The 22,220-nt window shown below is 48.7% G+C and overlaps 3 protein-coding genes across 10 annotated transcripts in view; 1 reads left to right on the plus strand and 2 right to left on the minus strand.

Moving 5' to 3' along the window:
* Positions 1-4,592, minus strand: cct4 (chaperonin containing TCP1, subunit 4 (delta)). The gene is made up of 13 exons (XM_086212400.1): positions 4,297-4,592; positions 3,894-3,946; positions 3,711-3,800; positions 3,448-3,556; positions 2,659-2,923; positions 2,236-2,368; positions 1,995-2,134; positions 1,815-1,911; positions 1,534-1,644; positions 1,245-1,375; positions 888-1,122; positions 590-703; positions 1-165 (listed from the first exon to the last, which is right to left on the minus strand). Exons 1-13 carry the CDS (start codon positions 4,412-4,414, stop codon positions 151-153), a joined length of 1,611 nt encoding a protein of 536 aa, XP_086068526.1. The 5' UTR covers positions 4,415-4,592; the 3' UTR covers positions 1-150.
* pus10 (pseudouridine synthase 10) lies at positions 893-12,849 on the plus strand. 5 transcript variants are annotated; one of them, XM_086212396.1, is made up of 19 exons: positions 4,843-4,924; positions 5,435-5,483; positions 5,815-5,949; positions 6,077-6,322; positions 6,736-6,822; positions 7,370-7,404; positions 7,514-7,628; positions 8,052-8,113; positions 8,523-8,568; positions 8,757-8,821; positions 8,895-8,980; positions 9,058-9,183; positions 9,264-9,320; positions 9,398-9,474; positions 10,137-10,192; positions 10,531-10,648; positions 10,843-10,985; positions 11,389-11,488; positions 12,166-12,849. In XM_086212396.1, exons 1-19 carry the CDS (start codon positions 4,914-4,916, stop codon positions 12,202-12,204), a joined length of 1,653 nt encoding a protein of 550 aa, XP_086068522.1. In that variant the 5' UTR covers positions 4,843-4,913; the 3' UTR covers positions 12,205-12,849. The 5 variants fall into 5 exon arrangements, with proteins under 5 accessions (XP_086068525.1, XP_086068523.1, XP_086068524.1 ...); XM_086212399.1 differs by lacking the exons at positions 4,843-4,924; positions 5,435-5,483 and adding an exon at positions 893-4,207; XM_086212397.1 differs by lacking the exons at positions 4,843-4,924; positions 5,435-5,483 and adding an exon at positions 4,313-4,825.
* The window catches only part of akt3b (v-akt murine thymoma viral oncogene homolog 3b), a 24,861-nt gene continuing 15,485 nt past the window's right edge, over positions 12,845-22,220 (minus strand). For 2 of the 4 annotated variants that reach the window (XM_086212401.1, XM_086212402.1), the window contains exons 4-14: positions 22,079-22,190; positions 20,936-21,080; positions 20,274-20,405; positions 20,104-20,169; positions 19,890-19,958; positions 19,619-19,741; positions 19,417-19,545; positions 18,912-19,126; positions 17,570-17,657; positions 16,889-16,991; positions 12,845-16,808 (exon numbers count right to left, since the gene is read on the minus strand). In XM_086212401.1, the coding sequence (XP_086068527.1) occupies positions 16,723-16,808; positions 16,889-16,991; positions 17,570-17,657; positions 18,912-19,126; positions 19,417-19,545; positions 19,619-19,741; positions 19,890-19,958; positions 20,104-20,169; positions 20,274-20,405; positions 20,936-21,080; positions 22,079-22,190 (1,268 nt within the window). In that variant the 3' untranslated portion in view covers positions 12,845-16,722. The remainder of the gene's footprint in view (positions 16,809-16,888; positions 16,992-17,569; positions 17,658-18,911; positions 19,127-19,416; positions 19,546-19,618; positions 19,742-19,889; positions 19,959-20,103; positions 20,170-20,273; positions 20,406-20,935; positions 21,081-22,078; positions 22,191-22,220) is intronic. The other 2 variants (XR_015117669.1, XR_015117668.1) reach the window with 2 other exon arrangements.

Below are 22,220 nucleotides of genomic sequence, written 5' to 3' on the forward strand. Positions count from 1 at the left end.
TGGAGTGTCAACAAAAAATGAACAAGCTCAAACTTTATTAATTTATGTGACGTAACAAGTCCAGCCGTCTGAAGAGTGCTGCTGGAGGAGCTTCCTGGTCCCTCGCTGTGTGAGCGCGCTCAGTGACACGACTCCATCGACCACAACAACCTATCGGGCGTTCACCTGCAACACCACCACAACATTCTCTGTCAGAACCAAGCACCACCAGTCGGACTCAGTTGAAGCATTTCCATTCAATCCTCAAAATTAAGATTTTTCTAAATTCACTTCAACACGAAACTCCAGAACGCAGGAGGAAACATGGCTCAGTGTCAGGTTTCTTCTGCTGGTTGACATCCTGTCCACTGCTCGAAGAATCACTCAGCACAACCGCGATGGGCGGAATGCTGACCGACAGGATTCTTTCCGGTCACTCATCCGGAGACCGGGAGAAATTCTGACAGATCCTCACAACGCAGACTACAGTTTTATGGACAAAGGTCCTGGGAACCGAACCAAGAGCTTCTCTGTACACTGGACTTAGATTCCTTCTTAGTTCTTGACAATAATTTAAACTGACGCAAAGGTTCGACAGGTGAAGTCATACCACGTCATCGATCTTGAGGATGCTGCGGACCGTCTCCGTGGCGAGGGTGAGTGCACTGAGGGAGACCAGTAAAGGCTGGACCACGAGCTCCTCCAGGATGTTGGAGATGCCACCCTGCCACACACACGCTTCATTTCACTCCAGTGTAGAAACATTTTAACAACAAAAATACCTGCTGACAGAATATTTCTAACTTCTTGTTTGATAAAGGACTGATATAAAATAGCCGTTTTTCATTTTCTTTCCTCACTGTCACCTCAGGGACATGGAGGGGTGAGGCAGCGAGGAGGAGACCAACCTTGCGGACGTTGATGCCAGCCATCTTGTCTCCCTGTGCATGTCTGTTGCGGAGCTCCGTCACAGTGCAGATGGGGTTCAAGCCAGCGTTCTCAGCCAGCGTGGAGGGGATCACCTCCAGCGCATCACCGAACGCCCGCACACAGTAGGCCTCCATACCACCCAGGGTACGCGAGTACTCTGCCAAACGCACCGCGAGCTCGATCTCTGGAGCACCACCGCCGGCTATCAGAGCCCTGAGAGTGAGACATGGCAGCGTTAGTGCAGAGTGATGGTACGAAACAAGAGTGGGGGCTGCAGTCAGTGGTCAGCAAGTCTCTGTTGTGGCCTCGGGGGGCAGTAGTGTGCTGGTTCCTACCTTTTCTTGACCAGGCAGCGGATGACACACAGAGCATCGTGGATGGAGCGCTCCGCCTCCTCGATCACCAGCTTGTTGGACCCCCGGACCACGATGCTCACCGTCTTCCCGGGACTGGTGCATCCAGTGATCTGTGACCACCAACGTTAAAACTGGAGAGCTGCTACTTTGCTCTGTAGTTGTTGCCCCCCCCCAACATTTTAATCTTTATTTATATAATATAATTTAATCTGAATTATGAATCTATGACAGAAAACTTCTTCAACATCGGCGCCACAAATCTGCAAACCTTGATCAGCTTGCCAGAGCCATCGAGGTTGACCTCCTCCGCCAGCTCCGCCGTGCCCAGCATCTCTGGAGTGAAGTGGTCGATGTGAGCGATGGGCTTGGTGCCGATAGTCTGGAGCAGAGACGTTGACTGTTAGACTCATCAAGCTGAGCTGCTCCAAGAGCTGACCAGCTTCAGCTGACTGAACTGTAGTTAACGTCTACAAAGGCCAACAACAGAGCAGTGACCAGACGGGCTCGTCAGCGTGGAGGCCAGAGGTGTGTCCCTCTGCTGGTTTTCACCTTGCAGATGAACTCGATGTCCTCCCTCTCAATGTCTTTCACCACCATGATCTTCATCTTGTTGAGGAAGTGCAGGGCGAGGTCGCTCAGAGCGTCTCTGTCACAGGACCATTTTATCATGAACATCAAACACAGCAACCGTGGTTGGAGACAAATGTGCTGCTCTCCTGCTGCTCGCACCTGAGGATGGACTTCTGGATGAGCAGAACGTTGCAGCCGGCCTTCTTTATCTGTTTGACCAAGTTGAGGATGTAAGCACGTTCCTCCCGCAGAACACGGTCCATCTGGGCGTAGTCTGACACCACGACCTGGTTGTCCATCTGCAGGTCAGGAGAGACAAGCGGATTGGATGAGAAACACTGAGAACTATTAGGATCAGACAGGGTGCACGAGCTGAAGATCCTGCTATGAAGTGACTCACATCAGTTTTGGGAGGCGACAGGCAGAACTGGATCAGGCCAATCTTGGCCTTCTCCACACGGCTCACGCCGGTATTGGCCACCTTCTGAGTCAGCACCAGCCCGTCCACCAGCTCACAGTCATCAATGGTCCCGCTGAGAAACACACAAACAGAAACCTTTTTCTGTGAGAACTGGTCATGATTTTTTACAGGTCACTCAGTTACAAGTAGGTGAAAATCTTGTGTTCCATCACATAGAATTTCCTTTGTTGATCTGGGCGGAGCATGTGTGGCCCCCCACTGGTTCGAGGACCCCAGCGTACCACACTTGGACAAGATTGAGGAGCTGAAGCCCCATCTGATCCCAGACCAGGCTCCTCGTTGTGCACAACGAGGAGCCTGGTCTGATCTAAGTGGGGGGTTTGTTCCAGTGCCGGCACTCACCCGAGCTTCTTGATAACTTTAATGTCCTGTAAGTCGACGCTGGTGGCAGTAGCGGGGTCGATGACTCGCATCACGGCGTCCACACTCATTGGTGCCAGCAGGCTGGAATACTGCGACACCACCTTGGAGCACAGCGAGGTGGTGGCGCTGTTGAGCAGCGTCTCGCGGTCGCTCAGCTGCACAGGCCGGCTCATGCCAGTCAGCACCTCCACACCCTTGTCCACCGCCTTCTGGAAGGACTCAGAGATGATGGTGGGATGGATTCCTGACAGGACAGGGAGTTACCATGAGAGAGAAGACAACTGATTTAAGAGCAGCTGTGGAGATTTTCTGTTTCACTCCCTCCATCCTCTCCTGTTGAGGGTGGTGGGGGTGGAGCCTATCCCAGCAGCCTTCCCCCTGGACAGGTCACCAGTCCATGGCAGGGCCAACACATAGAGACAGACAACCATTGGCTCTCCCAGCCACGCCTACGGTCAATCTAGAGTCTGGATTAACCTGGTCCCTCTTGATGTCTTTGGACTGTGGAGGAAGCTGGAGTACCAGAGAGAACCCAGCAGGAACAGGGAGAACATGGAGACTCACCCAGAAAGACCCCGTGCTGCAGCCGGGGCTCCACCCACAACCTTCTTGCTGGGGGGCCACCGTGAGGACCACTGCACCACCCTGCTGCTCTCACTCCATTTTACATAATTGATATTTAATTGCTCCTGGTTGTGACTCATCAAAAACAAACAATTTTTCCATCCCACATTTGCCAATAATTTTTTCAGTTTTCTGAGGTCTGACCTTTCTGGAGCAGTTTCGAGCAGGCATCAAGCAGCGCTCCAGCGATCACCACGACGGATGTGGTGCCGTCACCAGCCTCGATGTCCTGGGCTTTAGAAAGTTCCACCAGCTGAAAGTTAAAGAAAACAGGAATATTTCATGTTCAAATTTGCCAAAGGCATCATCAGAAAATATCTTGGGACAACGTGAGCTTTGAAAAGGAGCGTGCGTGTTATGGATGCAGTGGGGTGAACATGCATTCGATCCTCTCTGGTGGAACCTACCATCTTGGCAGCAGGGTGGAGGACCTGCATCTGCTTCAGAATGGTGGCCCCATCGTTGGTAATGGTCACGTCGCCTTTCTCATCTTGGATCTTTAACAAAAGTAAAGCACAGACTCGTCTTAAAACCAGGAGTATCACTGAGGTTTTGGGTGATAGCGGAGAGGCTCGGCTGTTTTCACTTACCATCTTATCCATGCCTTTGGGCCCCAGGCTTGTTCTGATGGCGTCTGCAACAGCTGTCAATCACACAATGATTCATCAGCTCAGTAGCAGATCAACTCAACCTGCATCACAGCAGCAGGACCACTGACAGATGTTTGCATTTACATGCCACAGTCACAACAATAATTTAAAAATCATTCTACCTGAGGTCACAATAATTGGGCTGCATTTCATTGATCAAATACAGAAGGCTGTGCTGAGTCACGAGCGTCACACACGCAGGACCCAAACCACATTTAAGACTACAAACTGCATCTGTTGCTGCCGGATTTACAGTTGAGTTTTTCACGTCTTTAGTCGCCATGCAGGATATTAAAACTTCCAACAGTTCACTGATGTCATTATTCAATGATATTTTAGCTACCTTTTGCAGCAGAAATGTTACTGAACCGAATCTGGGCCGGCTTGTCGCGGTCCACATACGCCCCTCCTTTGTTTTTTCCTCCGTTTGAGGCTTTCGGTGCCGCCATCGCTTCGGGCATCGCGGGTGTAGAATCAGCGGGAGATGTTCAGAGGAGATTCCAGACAGGGACGAGTGAGTTCCGAGGTCCAAACACCGTGTGTCGGCACCGGATGGATTCGGATTAGAATCTCTACAGCCGGCCTGTTTCCAGCACCTTCTAGGGCCGCCAGTTGAAGCAGAGAAGAGGGCGCTTGATGATGACGTATGCAGACAGTAGCAGTTGATTGCCGAGATGTCAGCATCTGTTTTCAACAAGTTGATTCAAAATGGGTTTTTTTGTGTAAAGTTTTAGTTTTTTTTAATTTGATAAAGAATAAGTGGCTGTGCTTTGTGTCGTTTCTCTTAACCCTAAATTATCACACACACATTAAAAACGAAGTGATCCGAGTTGATTTACCGGGTCTGTCAGAGGCGACACGGCCGGAATCAGGTTAGGATGATAACATTAACAATTAGCGACAGTCGTGTCATTATTCATCGGTGTGTGTGCACGCGTGTGTGTTAGGTTTTGTTATTTCATGCGTTTGCTGTAAGTCAATGAGTGCAATCGCATCCCTCCATTATTACATTTGCTCACCGGCTAGCCGCCGTGCTAGCTAGCTAGCTTTAGCTCAGTCATGCTGAGGCAGTCGTACTCGTGAGCGGAGTGTTCCCCTCCAAACTTGCTATCAAACTAGTTATCCGGAAAGTCGAAGTAGCAGCATTTTAATCAAGCGGGAACAATACATGCAGTGTTGTAAATTAAAGTTGCTTCGTCGTATTTCCTAGAAGATATTCTCAAGTTTAGGTATCGCTTCAGTCGTGTTTGACTTCTTAATGTGTAAATGAAAAATGAACATGACTCACACGAGCCTCATGAGTCCACATGATGTACTACAGATTGTCCGATTGACTTGTCTGGAATTAATCACCAATGATGGTTCTGGGACGTTTCAAAGCTGTCACTGGGATGAAGTGACAAAAATAATGATATTTTTGCTTTTAAAATAATGACTTGCAAAAGTCTTCCAGGCCTTCATGCACTGAAACACTTCCACAGGTCAACGTCTGGCGTGCCGCCGGTCGTCTCTACGGATGCAGTCAACAAGGCAAATATCGACTGCTATGCTGAATCTGTGAATCTCCTGTTGTTGGATGAGAGTGTGAGGCCACACACTCCTCACAAGATTACACAATTGGTGTGGCAATGTTGTGTAGCTAGTAAGATGGTGGGAAAAAACCCACATCATCTTTGCATCACACAAAGCTCCTTCATAGCCGAAGTTGTGATTCACCCTCACGTTGGTCCATCAGTCTTTAACCCAGCAGGCTTTGTTTTGATGAAGCTGAATTGTTGATGACTGCATCAGATCAGGGACGTAAACGATGAGCTGTCCTGGGCCCTGTGTGTGTGTACTGACTGTCTGGCTCCTCCTGCAGCCTGAGGTCATGCTGCCCCTGAAGGAGAAGGACACACCTATTGTTCGGAAGCTGCTGACGGCCGGTTGCTGCGCTCGCTGCATCCTCAGATTCTGCTGCGTGAGCGTTCCAGCCTCCTACAGACAGTCCCAAAAGGTAGGACAGATGCTGCATTCAGGACACTGGGACAATCTGAAGCTCCAGGTTAACTGCACCAACCAGTGAGAAGAGTGTCCTGTTACTTACTGATCGTCTGCACCGTGTCATCTTTCATCTCACACAGGACACACTGGAAGAGCTTCAAACGTTCCTGCGAGATACAGGAAACAATCAAGATTCAGCAGGACCAGAATCAACTGACAAAGACAACAAATCCCATGATGCAGCAGAATCAGAAGCATCAGAAGACCCACCAAATAAAAAGGCTAAACTGGAGCTCAGTGTGACCGACGCAGCAGCAGGACCATGTGTGTGCGTGTTGTGTTTGGGGATCCTTCAGGACCTCTGCGACGTGTCTCAGGCCGTCAGGGTGAGAAAACGTTGATACACACAGACGTGTTCCAACGCTCACATCGCACCGTATTCTGTTGTGTTTATGTGTTCGTACTCATTTGACCCGTTTATCAGTTACTCTGCGTTTTTTTCTGGCGTTGTGTGTGTAAGTTGATTTTTGCCGTGATGTCGCTGTCTTGTCCGGGCTTCGCGATGAGACTGACAAAGCCTGGTTAAAAGATGAACGAACCGATGCGTAAACATCGAGCTTGTATGCGTCTGCTCATCATAGCGACCTCGAGTCCTGGTGGGTATTTGTCTCATTTTCTTGGAAATGTTCCTGTGGGTCATTCGTTCGAGATGCCTGTGACCCACCATTGTTACGTAAGCGCCGTTGTGATCAGGTGACTGCTGGCGTGTTTCTTATCCAGTGTTGTGATGTTTTCACAGATCGCCGATGCGGTGAAGAAAGGAAACTACGAGTTTGACACCTTGGTGCTGTCAGTCTCTCTGCCTGCTCAGCTGTGTGTCCGCGAGGTAGGTGTGTGTGTGTGTGTGTGTGTGTGTGTGTGTGTGTGTGTGTGTGTGAGTGAGTGAGTGAATCTCAAGTTCAGGAGGCTCAAGCCTTTGTTTTGACGATCACTTCAAATCAATTAGCATAATTAAAGGAACACGCTCACGCCCACCCACTGGGCTAAGCTAACCAGCTTGGGCTCAGTTTAGGAGGGTCTCTGTCTTCTTGTCTGGTTCTGGGGGCGATGGACAGGAAGAGACTTTCACTCAAAGTGGGCGTGGTCTTTAAACAACCCATCATTTGATCCAGCAAGTGACAAAAACAAACACAAGTTGCAGCATGAAGACCAGTTGATCGACAGGTGAATTTCCATTAAAGTGGTTCACTTCTTTCAATTAATTTCTGAAGAAGAGGTGGAGAAGTGAAGGATCTTGTTTTTCACTGTAAATGCAACAACCCTCATTCTTCGTTTTCATTTTTGCCTGAAAACCTCACAAAGCTTCCTCAGTGGTACTGGTAGGACTTTATGACGATGTGCTGACACTGAGGTCACGTTCTTTAACTCCTCAGCGCTCCTGTTGGCTTCATGTGAAGAATGAATTCAGGTAAAACTATTTTGTTTCACCTGGAAAGTTTTGAAAATCCCAGAGTGGCCAGACCAGGTGTCTGGTGGATCAGAAGTTCTGTTTAACTCGGGCTTGTTGGCTCCTTCAGGGAGAAGAGCACCGTTCTCAGCAGGGACGATGTGATCCAGGTGAAGGAAGCCTTCAAGTGGATCATGCAGGGTCTGATCGCTAAGGAGCTGGGCGGAATTGCTGTGGTAGCGAAGGTAGGTGACATCCATAAAGAGGAGTAAAGTCAGATAAGGGGGTCTGTTCTCCTCCTGTTGGGTCTCTGTAACTGATCCTGGACTCCTCTAGACACCTTTGACCTCAGACACCTCGCAGATCTTCAGGCTGCTGCTCCTCTCGCTGTCGCTCCTCCTGGAACTTTCTACTTCCAAACACATAAACCTCAGTGTGTGGGGCTTTGTACTCGTGAACACGAGAGTCTGACACTGTGGCAACATTGATGGGTCCGACAAGACAACAAGCACATGAGGTCTCCCTTCAGGAGCAGGGTTCATCCACTGATGTGAAGATATGATTTAACATATTGGAATGTGAACTGCTGAAGGGAGGAAGTGTTCCTCGTGATATCGGAGCCTGTCTCAACATTCCACTTCTGTCCTGATGTGTGTTTTTGTTTTCAGAGTGCGTTTGAGGTCAGTGTGGAGTTCACTCACCCAGAGACAGACAGCAACTGTCATTTCCTGTGAGTCCTAAACTGTCAGAGGCTTTCTTTAGTTTTCCTTCTTGTTAAAAAAGTGTATCATGGAAGGCATGAGCAACCTCTCCAATAATGATCAAGTGACCTTTGACAGACATGTGAGTCAAACGTGGTGACAATCAGCACATCAATTCTTGAATTGTGATCTAAAACCAGTCACCGCAACCTTTGACCCCTGATTCTCAACACCGTCCTTGGGTTCAAGTGATGCCTGTGACAACTCCTGATATGCAGACAAAAGCCTTTTCAGACCAAGTGTATTTGCTGGTGTTTGAGACTTCCTGTCATTCTGGCGTGTTCAACTGCTTCTCGCTGAGCGGAGTTGAGGTCGCGTCTCAGCTGACCCCGAACTTGGGACAAGTGGGTGCTAACATGATGCTCTTGTTCTCCACAGTGCGTCAACTTGTCCCGACTGCTTCAAACCCACCAAGAACAAGCAGGTGAGGAAATGTGAAACTAAATGTTCTTCTGTCAGGTCGACAGATGCATCAATAAACTGGAGGAGCAGAAACGCGCCAGAGAAGATGTTTGATGTCCCATAAAACTGAACCTCAGTACATCTGTTGTGCTGTGGGATCCTTCAATACCCACTCTGTAATTCTATAAATCTCATTTCCTTTGTAAACAGGTGGCGTTTACCAGGATGGCCGTGGTCAAAGCGCTGGACAAGATCAGTGATGCCAAGTTCCTGAAGTAAGTATCTGCTGCATGGGTGTGTTCTTGTAGCTGCTGTCTGAATTGGTAAGTGTCTGGTTTGTCTCCCCAGACACTTCTCATGCCCACCATCGCGTCCCAGCACCAGCTGCACCTCCCGGGACGTCCAGTGTCTCCATGTGTCTGTCTTTGTTGCAGGTAAATGAAGGGAGTGTGAGAGTATTTTGGCTCAGATTTGTCCTTTAACCTTCACCTGCCTCTCTCCTGATGTCCAGGCAGGTACAACAAGTTCTGCCGCAGTCTTCCTCAGACGCCCTGGGTGATCGATGGAGAGAGGAAGATGGAGTCGTCTGTGGAGGAGCTCATTGCAGCACCCGTCCTGTCGGGCTTCAGAGCTAGCGGTGAGTCTGAAGTCGGGCAGCAGCTTAAAACGGAGTTGTCACCACGGCCACCATCATCTCCCTCCTTTGTTTGGTTTCAGGATTTAATTTCTCCTCATCTGGCAGGGAGGACGTGGACGTGAGGACTCTTGGAAATGGTGAGACGCAAATTAGTTCTGAAGCTTCACCTCGTGTCACCTGACATGTCCAGAACGAAGCTCTGCTGCTCTTTCAGGTCGACCGTTTGCAATGGAGCTGGTGAATCCTCACAGATCCCATCTAAGCGGAGAGGAGATGAAGCAGCTGCAGCAGGTGCTGCTCCCATTCATGAGTGCTGCGTTTGGTTGCTTTTCCACTGCCCCGCCGTCCTGTGTAACGCGCTAACGGCCTGTGTAACGTGGTACCACCCTGTGTAACGAGCTCCCACCCTGTGTAACGTGCTACCACCCTGTGTAACGTGCTACCACCCCGTGTAACGTGCTACCACCCTGTGTAACGTGCTACCACTCTGTGTAACATGCTACCGCCCCATGTAGAGCACCTGTGTAACGCGCTAGCGCCCTGTGTAACAGTTCCTAATCATTGCACTGGCCTGGAGCGGCTACACTGGCCACGTCATCATTCCAGACCAAAGGCAAATCACACATCAGGTCACTATTTTTCCACAGCAAGTCTGTTTTTCTTTCCTAACTTGGGGACGTTAAAGTTCCCCAGGAATCTGAAACAATCTGTAGATGCAGGTTCTGACTGAACCGCAGCACAAACGTAGTCGCTGTAGCACCTCAGAAGTCCCAGTTAGCCCCGCCGAGGTTACACGTGGTGGACTCTAACAGTGACACAGGCAACTTTTCCTCTACACAGTCAGAATGGCCGATCTTCAACATTCCTCCCATGAAACAGAATCTCACGATCTTACTGACAAACTCAGCTGTAAACTGTTTTATTTGTTGATGCTGATGCTCCTCTTGTTTCAGACCATCAACGAGTCGTCAGACAAAATCAAGGTGAGAGACCTGCAGATTGTTTCCAGGTAAGAAACACAGTTCAACTGCTTGTCTGCTCCAGACCCAACCTGTTCTTTATCTGATCCAAGCATCTTTCTGATTAGAGCGTTCTCTCACTCCAGCAACACAAATATCTATGAATGTGCGTCTCTGCCCTTTACACAAAAAAGGTTAGATCATTATGAGAAGGTCCAAATGATTAGAAAACTGGAATTATAAGTTAAAAAGTACAATTTGAAAGTCACAATGGTGACTTTTTATCACCCAATGTTGACTATTTAAAAATTCAGTCATTATTTCTTATCTCAAAATTTCAGTCTCATTTGTTTTATTATTAATCTGAGTTGTGTGTCCTCACCTGAAGAGAGGCCATGAGTCGGATGAAGGAGGGCGAGGAGGACAAGACCAAATCGTACACAGCGTTGGTGTGGACGCAGAAACCCATCCAGAAGGACGACATTGCCTTCATTGACAACATCAAGGTGTGTGTGTGTGTGTGTGTGTGTGTGTGCACCTGTGTGCGCAATGAAGAAGCCATGTCTTTTCTGTTTGTTCCCACTGGTGTTGCTCATCAACTCACCAACATGTCTGAATGTCGACATACTGAGGATCAGCAGCCCCTGGTATTTTGAGTTTAGAACCCAGGGCTTTAGAAACAGTTTCTTTGTCCCATCAGGACCTGACTCTGGACCAGAAGACTCCTCTGAGAGTCCTGCACCGCCGGGCGCTGGCAGTCCGACAGCGAGTCATCCACAGCATGACCACCCGCTTCCTGGACCCTCATCATTTCTACCTGGGACTGAAGACTCAGGCTGGGACGTATCCTGCCATCACAGCTTCAGTGTTTGCCATTGTTCTCTGTTCACCCCACAGATGTGACCAGATGAGGAAGACCGCGCTGTTGCTTCTATTAGAACCATTTGTCCTCTGCATGGGGGCCTTAGTGGGGCATGCCACCTAAAACAAACCTAGCATGTATTCATGCTAGGGTGCACATTAGCATTAGCCTAGCTAACGTGATCTGGCTCCAGACAAAAAGCCTGAAAGTTGCTGAAATGTCCTTAAAGGAAATGTCCTTATTTGGTTTTGTCAAAAGTGGCACCACGAACATGGCGCTCTGGAGGCTTTACGGCAGGAGATGGTACCTGAAGGCAGCACTTGCATGGCAGCAATTTGGAACTTCCAGTCTGTTGTTCTTGTTCTCCTGAACGTCAGCTGACAGCTACATCAAAGAGTTCGTCCACGGAGACTTTGGTCGCACTAAACCCAACATGTGTGAGCTGCTGAAGACGGACACGGACATCCTGGAGCTGGACGTGGAGGTCAGTCACACACAAAACCTCCGCCTTAAATCCAGCAGCTGAGCGACGTCCCTCTCGCTGTAGAGAATCTTGTCTTGTGCAGTTCGTCAGAACCTTTTGGAGAACTTATATAGGACGTTCCCTCTCGGTCTGCTGTTGCTTTTAATGTTACTTGAAATGGCACAGACACTCTTGGAAGGTAAGACAAGAACCTACGTCGAACCACAAAATCCTCCTACTTAGGAAGTCTCTGTCCTGCCACTCAGCAGACGGAGAGGAAATGTCCCTAAATAACCCCCCAAACATTCCCAGATCATCACCTCCTTCTTCCCTGTAAAGAACTTTGTCCTGACAGTGCAGAAATGTTCTGGGGATGTGGTGTAATGACCCAGAGGGCACCACCTTCCCCTGGACTTCTCTGTTGTATCCTGTGAAGAACTGGGAAGGTTCCAGGGGAACAACCTTGAGGGGAACCTCAGGGGTGACGTTCTCAGAACGTTCTAGGAGTGAGGACTTGGTAGGTAGGAAGGTTTCCATCGACCAGAGAGTCGTACTTTAATGTTTTTTCTGAACTGCAAGACTTTGCTAAATGACAGGTTGTGTCTGGAGAACCTGCCCTGCTTTGCGTGGATCGTGGACCGATCAGTCGGCCATGTTGAGTTTCTGTTCTTGATCCTTCATGCTGGGTCTGTTTTCAGTCTGTCGACGTGGACTGGCCTCCTGCCATACCAGAGTGAGCGCTGCCCTGCTCCCCTGATCTCTGCTAGGAATTCAAGGGTTCTACCAGCCGTCCCTCATCTTGTGTGGCACCCAGCGTATCCAGAATGTCTGGGCCTGAGACATCACTCTGGTGAGGGGGGGTCCCGCAGCCTGCGGGCCACACGTCTGCCATGTTCACGTTTAATCCTGGAACTCAAATTTTCGGTTGGATCGCATCAAGATGGCCATTCAGCACGACTCAGTGTCTCAGACCCGAGTTCTCTGTGTGGTCAGAAGGATGACATCGAATGTTTGCGTGGTGAAGGTTCTGGAGGCCACGGGTGTTTGCAACGACACCGTAAACTCAGGACTTGACGACCCCCCAGACGGAGCCTCACATCGTCCACCTGCTTCCACACGTCACGTCATGAGAGTAATAATGGAAAACTTCACATTCCTTCTTATGATGCTAAATTGGATCTTTCCTCCAAATCATGACGCCCAGTGACAGGTGGGCAATTAGTTTCAAGAACCTTCCAAACCTGGAAATTCTCACCAGTGTTCAAGCATTTTCAAGGAATGTGGACGAACGCGCTTGCTCCTGTGTTCAAGACTGTTGAATGAAAGAGCTCAGCTGTTGAGAACACATCAAATAAAGAGGCGTGACAGCAGTAACCCTGAAATGTATTTCTTTTAATTTAATTCAAAATAAATACTACCACGGCAACGCAAGTCCACTACTGGGTTCTTGCCCTAATGTTTTGGTAAGAAAACAAACAAGCAAACAATCCAAAAACAAACAAAACATTAAAAAAAGAAAGACGTCAGTTAATGCATCCATCATCCCCCTTCAGCGACTCTCACCAGGCGCCTTTTCATCGACTGAACAACATACAGGTAACACAGCCTAGGATGACCAACATACAGAAACAAGTACTATGGTACAAAAGAGGAGGAGCCAGGGATAATGGGTGGAGCAACCTGATGACACATCAGCAGTGGCCCCACCCCTTCTTTTTCAAAGAGTGACAGAACGACAGTGCAGACTCCACAGTTACAGTCAGATGTCCGGAGTCGATGGTTTGCGGGGACCACGGCGATGGAGGGAAGGCAGGAGAGAGGGGTCGGTCTCCATGGAAACATCCTCCGTGGACAAAGTCAGTGGCGCATCAAGAAATTAAAAACCGACAGAAAGGTCCAGTCTTTGATTTATTTATTTTTTTCCTTCTTTAAAACTCTCTTTAAATGCAGTTTTGTGGTGGTTTTGTGTTTTCAGCAAGCTTGAAGCACAATCACACAAAAAAAACTCCAAGATGCCACAAAAAAGGCATTTTGCATATTTACATGAAGAAGGTGGACAGTCTTCATACACGAGTGTCTCACGGCTCAGTTTCTCCATCTGTGACATGATTAGTGATTTACTGATACCCTCATTTCTGATTTAAAACGTGTGTGTGTGTGTGTGTGTGTGTGAATCATCTGGTAATACTGACAGAACAGATGGGACAGGAGTCCTGCGTCTGGAGCTGGAAGCTGCATTACACTCTCTGACTGGGGTTCTGACTCTGATTTACCAGGTGAAAACAGTCTTTGCATATCTGTGTGTGTGAGAGAGAGAGAGAGAGAGAGAGAGAATACTTCTCTGGATGAGAAGCTCCACTTGCTCTGTTTTATCAATGTTGGTGTCTCTCAGGGTTCCTACACAGTTAGAACACACAAACCCTTCACGAGTCCCGGCTGGACTGCACGCCTCTGATATGTTTCTGGCCTCTTTAGAGACGCGGCGTCAGAAAACACTTACAGATAAAAGAACCTGTGAGTCACAGTCTGCATGCTCTCAACCTCTCAGGACATGTGCAGGAGCCCTGAGGGGGGGTGTGTGTTGGCAGTGTTCTGCAGGCCCAAATCAAACTGGCCAGGTTCTCACGTCACATTATTCTCTGACCGACACACGCGGGCATCAGATCCTTCATGTGAAACAAACCCAGTGGACCTGAGGAAGCTCAGGCAGCATCAGCTGATATCAGAACAAACTCGTCCCCCAAAATAAAACATTAGACAGACATTTTCCCTGGTGAGATGCCATGTACCTTAAGCCACCACTAGAGGGCAATGCATGCTGATTCATCAGGGAACTGAATAAACTTGATGCCACTTCCTTCCGATTTCATGCTTTTATTTTGAAACTCCCTCAATATTCCCACCAGAGGTGATAACGAAAACTTTCTAAACTTTCAGTTCAGCATCTTGTCAGTATTTCATGATTCCTGATCTGTAAAAATGAAAAGTTGCCCACAGAAACTGTTTGGAAAAGGATGGACACACAAAAATACCTGGCAGGTGATTAGCTGAACCTTCTGTCTATCATGGGCCACTTCAACCAATCAAATCAATGAACTGAGGTAGACGCTGCTGTCAGTTGGTAGTGAAAACAAGGTTTCCATGGACACAAGTCTTCAGTGGCGTTCTGATGCATCTGATCCTACAGCAGCATCGCCACCATAGATGTTTTGAACCAAGTGTCACTGCCATCATACTTAAGCCACGCCCCTTTCTCCTCAAAGGACAGGTTGAACAAATCACTGTTGGTTCAGACACAAACACGAGGTGGTCGGTCACATGACGTCCACCTGTCATGCCTTTTACAAAACAGTTTCCAGGAGGTTGTGCTTAACGCTAAAACGGGCCGCGTCGTTTATTCTCTCGATTAGTTAGCCCCGCCCTGATCGGTTGATGATTCATCTGTTCAGCTGCCTCGATCCATCGTATTTCAGATGTCACGATGGGTCCGATTTAGAGGTCTGGACCGCCGGAACCGAGCCGAGCCTTTTCTCCCAGAAACACCTTCTGCTTTCAGCCGCTGGAGGCCATCACTGCTGGCAGACGAACTGATCAATCTTGATTGTTTAATTTGAGAACAAATAACGTGTTCAAAAATGAATGCAAATAATCCCCGCTCCTTGACGCCAGCTTGGGTTTGGCCTGAAAATGGAGAGCAGCGATTGACCAGCAGAGGGCAGTAACACACCTCGGCTGAGTGACAGAAAATGAAGCCTGAATCAGAGTTGCTGGACGTTTGCTTCACATCAGTGTTCATAAAACAGATTCGGACTCATTTAGTGACAAAGGTTATGAATATAGATTGATTTCAAAACGTCTAATTACTCAGATTCATCTTTGAATGACCTGAGGGCTCTTTCTCAAGCAGCTGAACTGGAGGTCCTAAAGCAGTTTGGTTTGGGCCAAACGGACGTTAAAAGAGCGGCGTGCTCGTCCAGCGGCGCCCCAGAGGTCCCGTTACATGATTCTGTTGGACTCGACGAGGAGAGCCGCAGTGAACCCGACCCTCACGCAGGACGAAGCCACGAGATGAGGCACGCAACAGCGCCATGGATCATAGATCCCAGCTCACACTGTCAACTCATTCACGTCACGCTGCTGTCACCTGATTAACAGTGAGAAGCCGCCATGTTTGATTCAGTTTGGAGTCAACTGCCGACTTCAGTCTGATCAGAAAGGAGGACTCGCGCGCGCGCGTGTGTGTGTGTGTGTGTGTGTGTGTGTGTGTATGTACAGTACATACATGACATACATACATCAAGCCATGTTTCCCTGTGTAAACATCCGTCCCACTAGTCCTACAGCTACGATGAGGAAACAGAAGAGGAGGTGAGGAGGAGAAGCGGTGAGGCGGTGAAGGTTCCCCCGGCGGCGGCGGAGGACAGCTGGAGCGATTAGCTGAGTTTGAATGCGGTTGTGCTCTGTGGCGCCTGAGTGAACTGTGCAGTTTCTGGCAGTTTAGTGTTTCCTGTTTCCACAAAGAAAAAAAGACCTTAAAAGGAAAGTGGAAGAAAAAGACATGGGTTCAAAAATATGAGCGAACACTGCAACGATGCGAGGAAGGAGACAGTCGTCCATCCGGGATCCTCTGCTGCGTGATGCTCTTTGCCAGGTTTGGGGAATGTGCGCTGCCATGGCAAATGTATGAGAAAGATTTTTTTTGTAGTTTTTCTCTTTTAAGTGAACCACGAGCCATGCACTTATTCTCAACAAAGAATGACCCTCACAACCCGAAAACCACCCGCCCCCTCCCCAAACAAGAACAGAACACCCTGTCGGTATGATACGAAACATCTGCACACGTAAGGCAACATTTTTGGTTTTTTGTTCCCTAAAACGGCTCTTCCAAACCAAGTGCAAAAAGTCAAAAGAAGAAGAAGAAAAAAGGGCAGAAACAACTAAATGAAGAACAAAGAACGTTACCCGAGTTAACTTAATACTGACAGAGAGAAAAATAAATAACAAAAACATTGCCTTCTGCAGGAAATAACGCTGAAAATGTAGGAGACTTATTTTTAGTGTGGGGAGACCGGCTGGAGTCTATCCCACTGTGCAAAAACCTCTTTTAAAGTCCCTAAAAAGACTTCTCCTGAATCCACGAGGAGGCAGAGAAGGAGAAAAAGAGGGGAGACTGGTATCTTTTTCCTAAAATGGCTACGTGTTTTCCTCAAAATGGCCACGAATGGGGACGATACTGGTTGGCCCGGCTGGAGCGCTCACTCCCGCCCACTGGCCGAGTAGGAGAACTGTGGGAAATGAGGCCGTCGCTCGTTGTCTGCTGCATCCATCCCGTCTTCGTCGTCTGAAAAACAAAACCAGAAGCATTTGACTTTTTCTGCTTCGTGTCACGCTCGGCGGTGTCGCAGCCACTGATTTACATACATTTCTCTGGTGGGGTGATGGTGATGGTCTGTGCTGTGAACTCCTCGTCAAAGTAGCGTGTGTCTGTCTCTGAGGTCACCTGGGGCTGGAAGGGTGGGACCAGCTGGAAGAGACCATTGATAGGTGAGTACGGCGAGTGTCCGGACCAGCGGTCACCAACCTGTCCATCAGGGCTGCTTTGCCTACTCCCCTCGTCAACCATGACTGAAAAAACCACAGCTGAGCCCGTGGTTCCATCACCACAGGAGGTTCAGATGGAACTGAGGCCCAGCTGGTTCTGACTATGATTTCAAAAACGGTCCAAATTAATCCCGAAATAACGACATGGAGCCGAACTGTCCGTCGTTCCATCAGACGACGCGCTAGCATAGCAACCCTTAAAACACCTGTTGTCTGAATGGAGTTCTTCTCTCATCAGCAGCAGGAACTGCGACACGACAGAACTCTGACCACGACTTCACCACCTGGTGAGGTTCGGTTTCTGGTTCTTGACTCCACCCTTCTGGGTAAAGCAAACCGAGATGAGGTAATTCTTTCGTCTCTGGTCTATTTTGGAGTTGACATCCTGGCCGGGCTTTTCAATAAATGAGGTAACCCTGATCCCAGAATATCTCAGAACACTGTTAGAATACGTGACTATTGAAGTCAGGATGACGCCTGGCAGCTCAATCGTTCTCTCACCTTCTTGTCGTAGACGTCCTGCCAGTCGATTGTACCAAAGAAACTGTGTCGCATGATCTCCTTCGCGTCATCCGGCCCGCCGCCCAGCCTGTCAGGGAAGAAGATAGTGAAGTCAGACATCAAACGCCGCTCTCTCCCAAAGTCTCCATCAATGGAACCAGAATATCCACCTGCTACTGATCTCAAAATAACTCACTGGGGTGAACGAGTTCACCGTCTGAGCTGCGGTAGCCTGATTTTTTTCCCCACCCAGGATCCTCACAGCCAGGATTCAACAGCAGCCACTGAAGAGGCTGCCTAAGTGTACGTAGCATCACCACCACTGGTAGTGCCGGTACTGGTAGCACTAGCATCGGCATCAGCATGTGTTAGTACTAGTATCAGTACTCGTACTTTCATGTTCATCCTGCTGAACTTGATGCTTCAGTCGCTGGGGGACGTGAATATTGGAAGCTTGCTAGCTGTTGTCTTCACTCTCCTGTCCTCCATCCTGCTGTCTTTCTCTCTGCTCATCTTTCTCCTCCCGTCTTGTCCTGTCTTTGTCTGTCATTCTCTCTCCCTCCTTTCTTTCTCTGCCCCCCTCTTCTCTGTCTCTCCTCCATCTTTGACTCTGTCCCTGTCCTCCGTCTCTCTCTCTCTCTCTAGCAGGTTAACGCAGACATCCGTCCCCACTGATCCTGGATCTGCTCCACCTTCCTGCTGGTAAAGGAAGGTTCTCATTTCTGCTGTCTCAGATGTGCTGGTTCGTTGAAGGAGGGAGGTTCTACACCTGCTCTACTAGGAGGGAGGTTCTTCTTCTGCTCTGCTAGGAGGCAGGTTCTACACCTGCTCTACTAGGAGGCAGGTTCTACACCTGCTCTACTAGGAGGCAGGTTCTACACCTGCTCTACTAGGAGGCAGGTTCTACACCTGCTCTACTAGGAGGGAGGTTCTACTTCTGCTCTGCTAGGAGGGAGGTTCTACTTCTACTCTGCTAGGAGGGAGGTTCTACTCCTGCTCTACTAGGAGGCAGGTTCTACTTCTGCTCTACTAGGAGGGAGGTTCTACTTCTGCTCTGCTAGGAGGGAGGTTCTACTCCTGCTCTGCTAGGAGGCAGGTTCTACTTCTGCTCTGCTAGGAGGGAGGTTCTACTCCTGCTCTGCTAGGAGGCAGGTTCTACTTCTACTCTACCAGGAGGGAGGTTCTACACCTGCTCTACCAGGAGGGAGGTTCAACTCCTGCTCTACTAGGAGGGAGGTTCTGCCTGACAGTAGTAGGAGTCATGTTTCTATGGACCCAACAGGGTCCCATTCCTGACAGCCCAACTCCCTCTCAGTCAAAAATGGCCTTTGTGTGTGAGCACCGTTTGTTGGGGTCCTTGATGAGCAGGCCTGACAGCAGTGACTTGGCGTCGGCCGACAGGGTTCGTGGGAACTTGATCTCTTCCATCAGGATGAGCTCAAACAGCTTTTCGTGGTCCTGGTTGTAGAATGGCAGGCGGCCGCACATCATCTCGTAAGTCACCACACCTAAACCCCACCAGTCCACCGCCCGCCCGTAGTCGTTGTCCTCCAACACCTGACAACACACCAGAAGGTTGCTGACAGTTATCACAGAGACGCTCCTCGAGGGAGCTGACACCCAGGCTAGTTAGCTTAGCACAATTAATGGTAATGGGTGAGAAGTGTTAGCATAGCTCCATTTTAGCCTACATTAAAATAACAAGGGATGTGTGTAACATTGGTGATGAAACATCAGTTTAAAATGAGGAGACGTTGACTTTCTCAAGTCTCAGTTCTTTACTTCTGGTGGTTGTTCAGTCGCTATGTGTGATGGACTGCTAAATCTGAATCAGTGTGACCTCTGACCTCAGGAGCCAGGTACTCCGGTGTTCCGCAGAAGGTCTTCATGGTGGCAGTGTCAGTGATGCCTTCTTTACAGAGGCCAAAGTCTGTGATCTTGATGTGGCCGTCTTTGTCCAACATGAGGTTCTCCAGCTGATGACAAGAGAACAGCGTGACCCAAGAACATCAGCAACAGCTGTGAACTCAGTCAGGCCCAGCGGGTTACCTTCAGATCACGGTAGACGATCTTGGCTGAATGCAGGTAGTCCAGAGCAGAGACGATCTCGGCACCGTAGAAACGGGTGCGATCCTCCGAAAAAACTCGTTCTCTTGACAAGTGGAAAAACAACTGCGGAGAGAGACGAGGGCGAAGCGATGGCATTCAGACAAGATTGAAAATTTCTATCTATTGACGTGGATGGTGCTGTGAGTTAATGGTGGATAATGTGTGACTTCTAGTTCTCCAGCATCAGAAGTAGGTGGGCGGGGCTTCTCACCTCGCCTCCATTGACGTACTCCATGACGAAGCACAGCCGATCCTTGGTCTGGAAAGAGTACTTCAGAGACTGCAACACAATACATGAACACCGTTGAGAACTCAGCAGGCGCTCAGGGGTCTTTCCTCAGCGCGGTACTTCAGAATCATAAGTAGGAAGAGAATTATTCTCTCGTTAGCTCCTGCCCATGGAAGCGTCCCTCTGTGATACTCACCGTCAGGAACGGATGCCGGGTGTTTTTTAATACCCTACTTTCTGTGAGTGTGTGAGCAACTTCATCCTGTGACAAGCAGAAAAAAAGAGGCATCAGAAACGTTGTTGTGTGATTCCACAAATAATTAACAGCTGATCTTCACTCGTCCAATGAGACAAAGGTATTGGGACCTTGGCTATGATGACTTCCTTCTTCAGGATCTTCATGGCGTAGTAGGTGCCGCTGGCCTTCTCTCTCACCAGAATGACTTTCCCAAAAGTGCCTTTGCCCAGAAGCTTCAGATAGTCAAAGTCATTCATTGTCTGGACAAAAACACAGAGAAACCAGACAATCAACTCCCGTCCTCACGTCTCTGTGTGGCGTCGGTGGACCCGCATGTCCTGAAGTCTTCGTTTCAGGAAATTAATCTCTCCTACAGAAACTTAACCTGAACTTCTGGACAAGGCGCCCCCTACAGGCTGGCCTTGTCGATAATGTGGCTCCAATTTCTGGTCTCCCATGAGAGAAGCTTTGTGCTGATGTTTATGATAAAATAGCAGCCAGTGAGTCTTGATCTGTCAATGCATGCTGTGAACCAACCAATCAGAACAGAATGGGCCACCAGGAGGCGGAGCTTAAATTGACAGGACTGGAGTGTTTCATACAAATGGTGACTAGAGGAGCAGCAATGGACAATGTAAGAAAAACGGTGTTTTTGAGCATTAAATCTCATAAATGTATCCTAGCAAACAGAAGTAGAACGTTAGGCTTGATGATGAGCCTGAGAAAGAAAAATACACCTTTAACACGAGGGGTCGTCAGGAATTTTGTTTCTATGGATACAGAGTGTTACCTTTCTCTTATAGTGGCTGATGGAGGTGTCCATCTCCTCCTCATTGACGTTCTCGATCTGGGAGGTGGGGCTGCACAGGATGCCCTCCTCCTCCTGCTTGGCCAGCGATTCTGCGACCATCTGGATGGCCTCAGCCCACTCGTCCCTGCGGGCCGACAGGAAATCAAGTCTCGTTAGAATTCTTAGCAAAAGTTTCGGTACATGACATCACAGTGGTTGGAGGCTAAACTAGAACCTGAACTGTCACTAAACTCATCTTCAGCCTCTAAAGTCAGATTTAAAGTGACACAACATGTCACATGGCATCAAAACCACATGAAAGTTACTTTAGATATTTTTGTCCTTTCCACTCAGAGACAAACAAGAATATTGAAACGATCATTTGTTCAGGATCAAGTCGAAGTTGAAGGTTTCCTGCTCAACGTGAGAAGGCGATGCTGAGTGAGGGCTCAGGCTCCTGCGGACCCTCACACTGCACCGCCTCACTGAGGATGTTGGTGGGAACGTGTGAATCCATCATGTTGTGTTTTGGACGAAGCTGTTCAAACCTGCTCCAGCCTCAGACCCACACCCCCACTTCCTGTCTTTCTTCTCACTTCGCACTGTTGAGAGAAGTCAGCATTGTTTTTTGCTCACTATGTTGCTGTGTTTGTTGGCCGCTGAAGCACTCTGGCTCTGCCTGTGCAGGAAAATATCCGACACAAATACATTCTCTTTGCTTTTTTCTCGTGCCCAATGAGGAGAAACTGACTATCTGCTGATGTGAAGATCGATTTGTGTGATATTTAATAGGTTCATCCTTCTTCTGTGGTAACAAACACACAGCCCAGCGTTAGTGGGCTGAGACGTGTTCCATTGGTGAATATCTCCACACTACCGGCAGACAACCAGTATTCAACGTTTTGAAGAGTCTGTTACTTCCAATGATTGTTGATGCTCCTTTCAGGGAGGACAAAGAACGACTTCAGACACTGTTGATTAGTCACTTAAGTTGACTTTAGTTCCTTCAGACGTCAGGTTAGCACACCATCATTCTGCCAAAATTGTTCTGCTCTGATAAACCTGTAGTCAAATATTGCCAATACAATATAACCAAATAAACTTACAAGAGGGTAAAAACCAAGGAGGGGAACCACGACTCACCTCTCGTCAGGTGTGTCGACGTGGAAAGTCCTCTCTATGACGGTGGTCCACTGCAGGCAGCGGATGATGAAGGTGTTGGGCTTGGGTCGCTCCGTCTTCATCAGCTGACATTCTGACTCACACATAGACACACATGTAGCGG

The sequence above is a fragment of the Aulostomus chinensis genome, chromosome 8 (assembly GCF_037954235.1).
Source record: "Aulostomus chinensis isolate RoL2024-O1b breed Wild chromosome 8, RoL_Achi_v1.0, whole genome shotgun sequence".
Classification (NCBI taxonomy): Eukaryota; Metazoa; Chordata; class Actinopteri; order Syngnathiformes; family Aulostomidae; genus Aulostomus; species Aulostomus chinensis.

Bases quoted from the DNA above. Each gene is read 5' to 3' on its own strand.
- cct4 (XM_086212400.1), bottom strand. From the start codon at position 4,414: ATGCCCGAAGCGATGGCGGCACCGAAAGCCTCAAACGGAGGAAAAAAC. The intron at 2,369-2,658 runs GTGAGTGCCGGC...TGTGTTTCTCAG, and splicing joins AAAGTTATCAAGAAGCTCGG to CGGGACCATTGATGACTGTG. The intron at 704-887 runs GTTGGTCTCCTC...TGTGTGTGGCAG, and splicing joins CTGGCATCAACGTCCGCAAG to GGTGGCATCTCCAACATCCT.
- pus10 (XM_086212396.1), top strand. The intron at 5,484-5,814 runs GCAAATATCGAC...CTCCTCCTGCAG, and splicing joins CTACGGATGCAGTCAACAAG to CCTGAGGTCATGCTGCCCCT. The intron at 8,822-8,894 runs GTAAGTATCTGC...TTGTCTCCCCAG, and splicing joins AGTGATGCCAAGTTCCTGAA to ACACTTCTCATGCCCACCAT.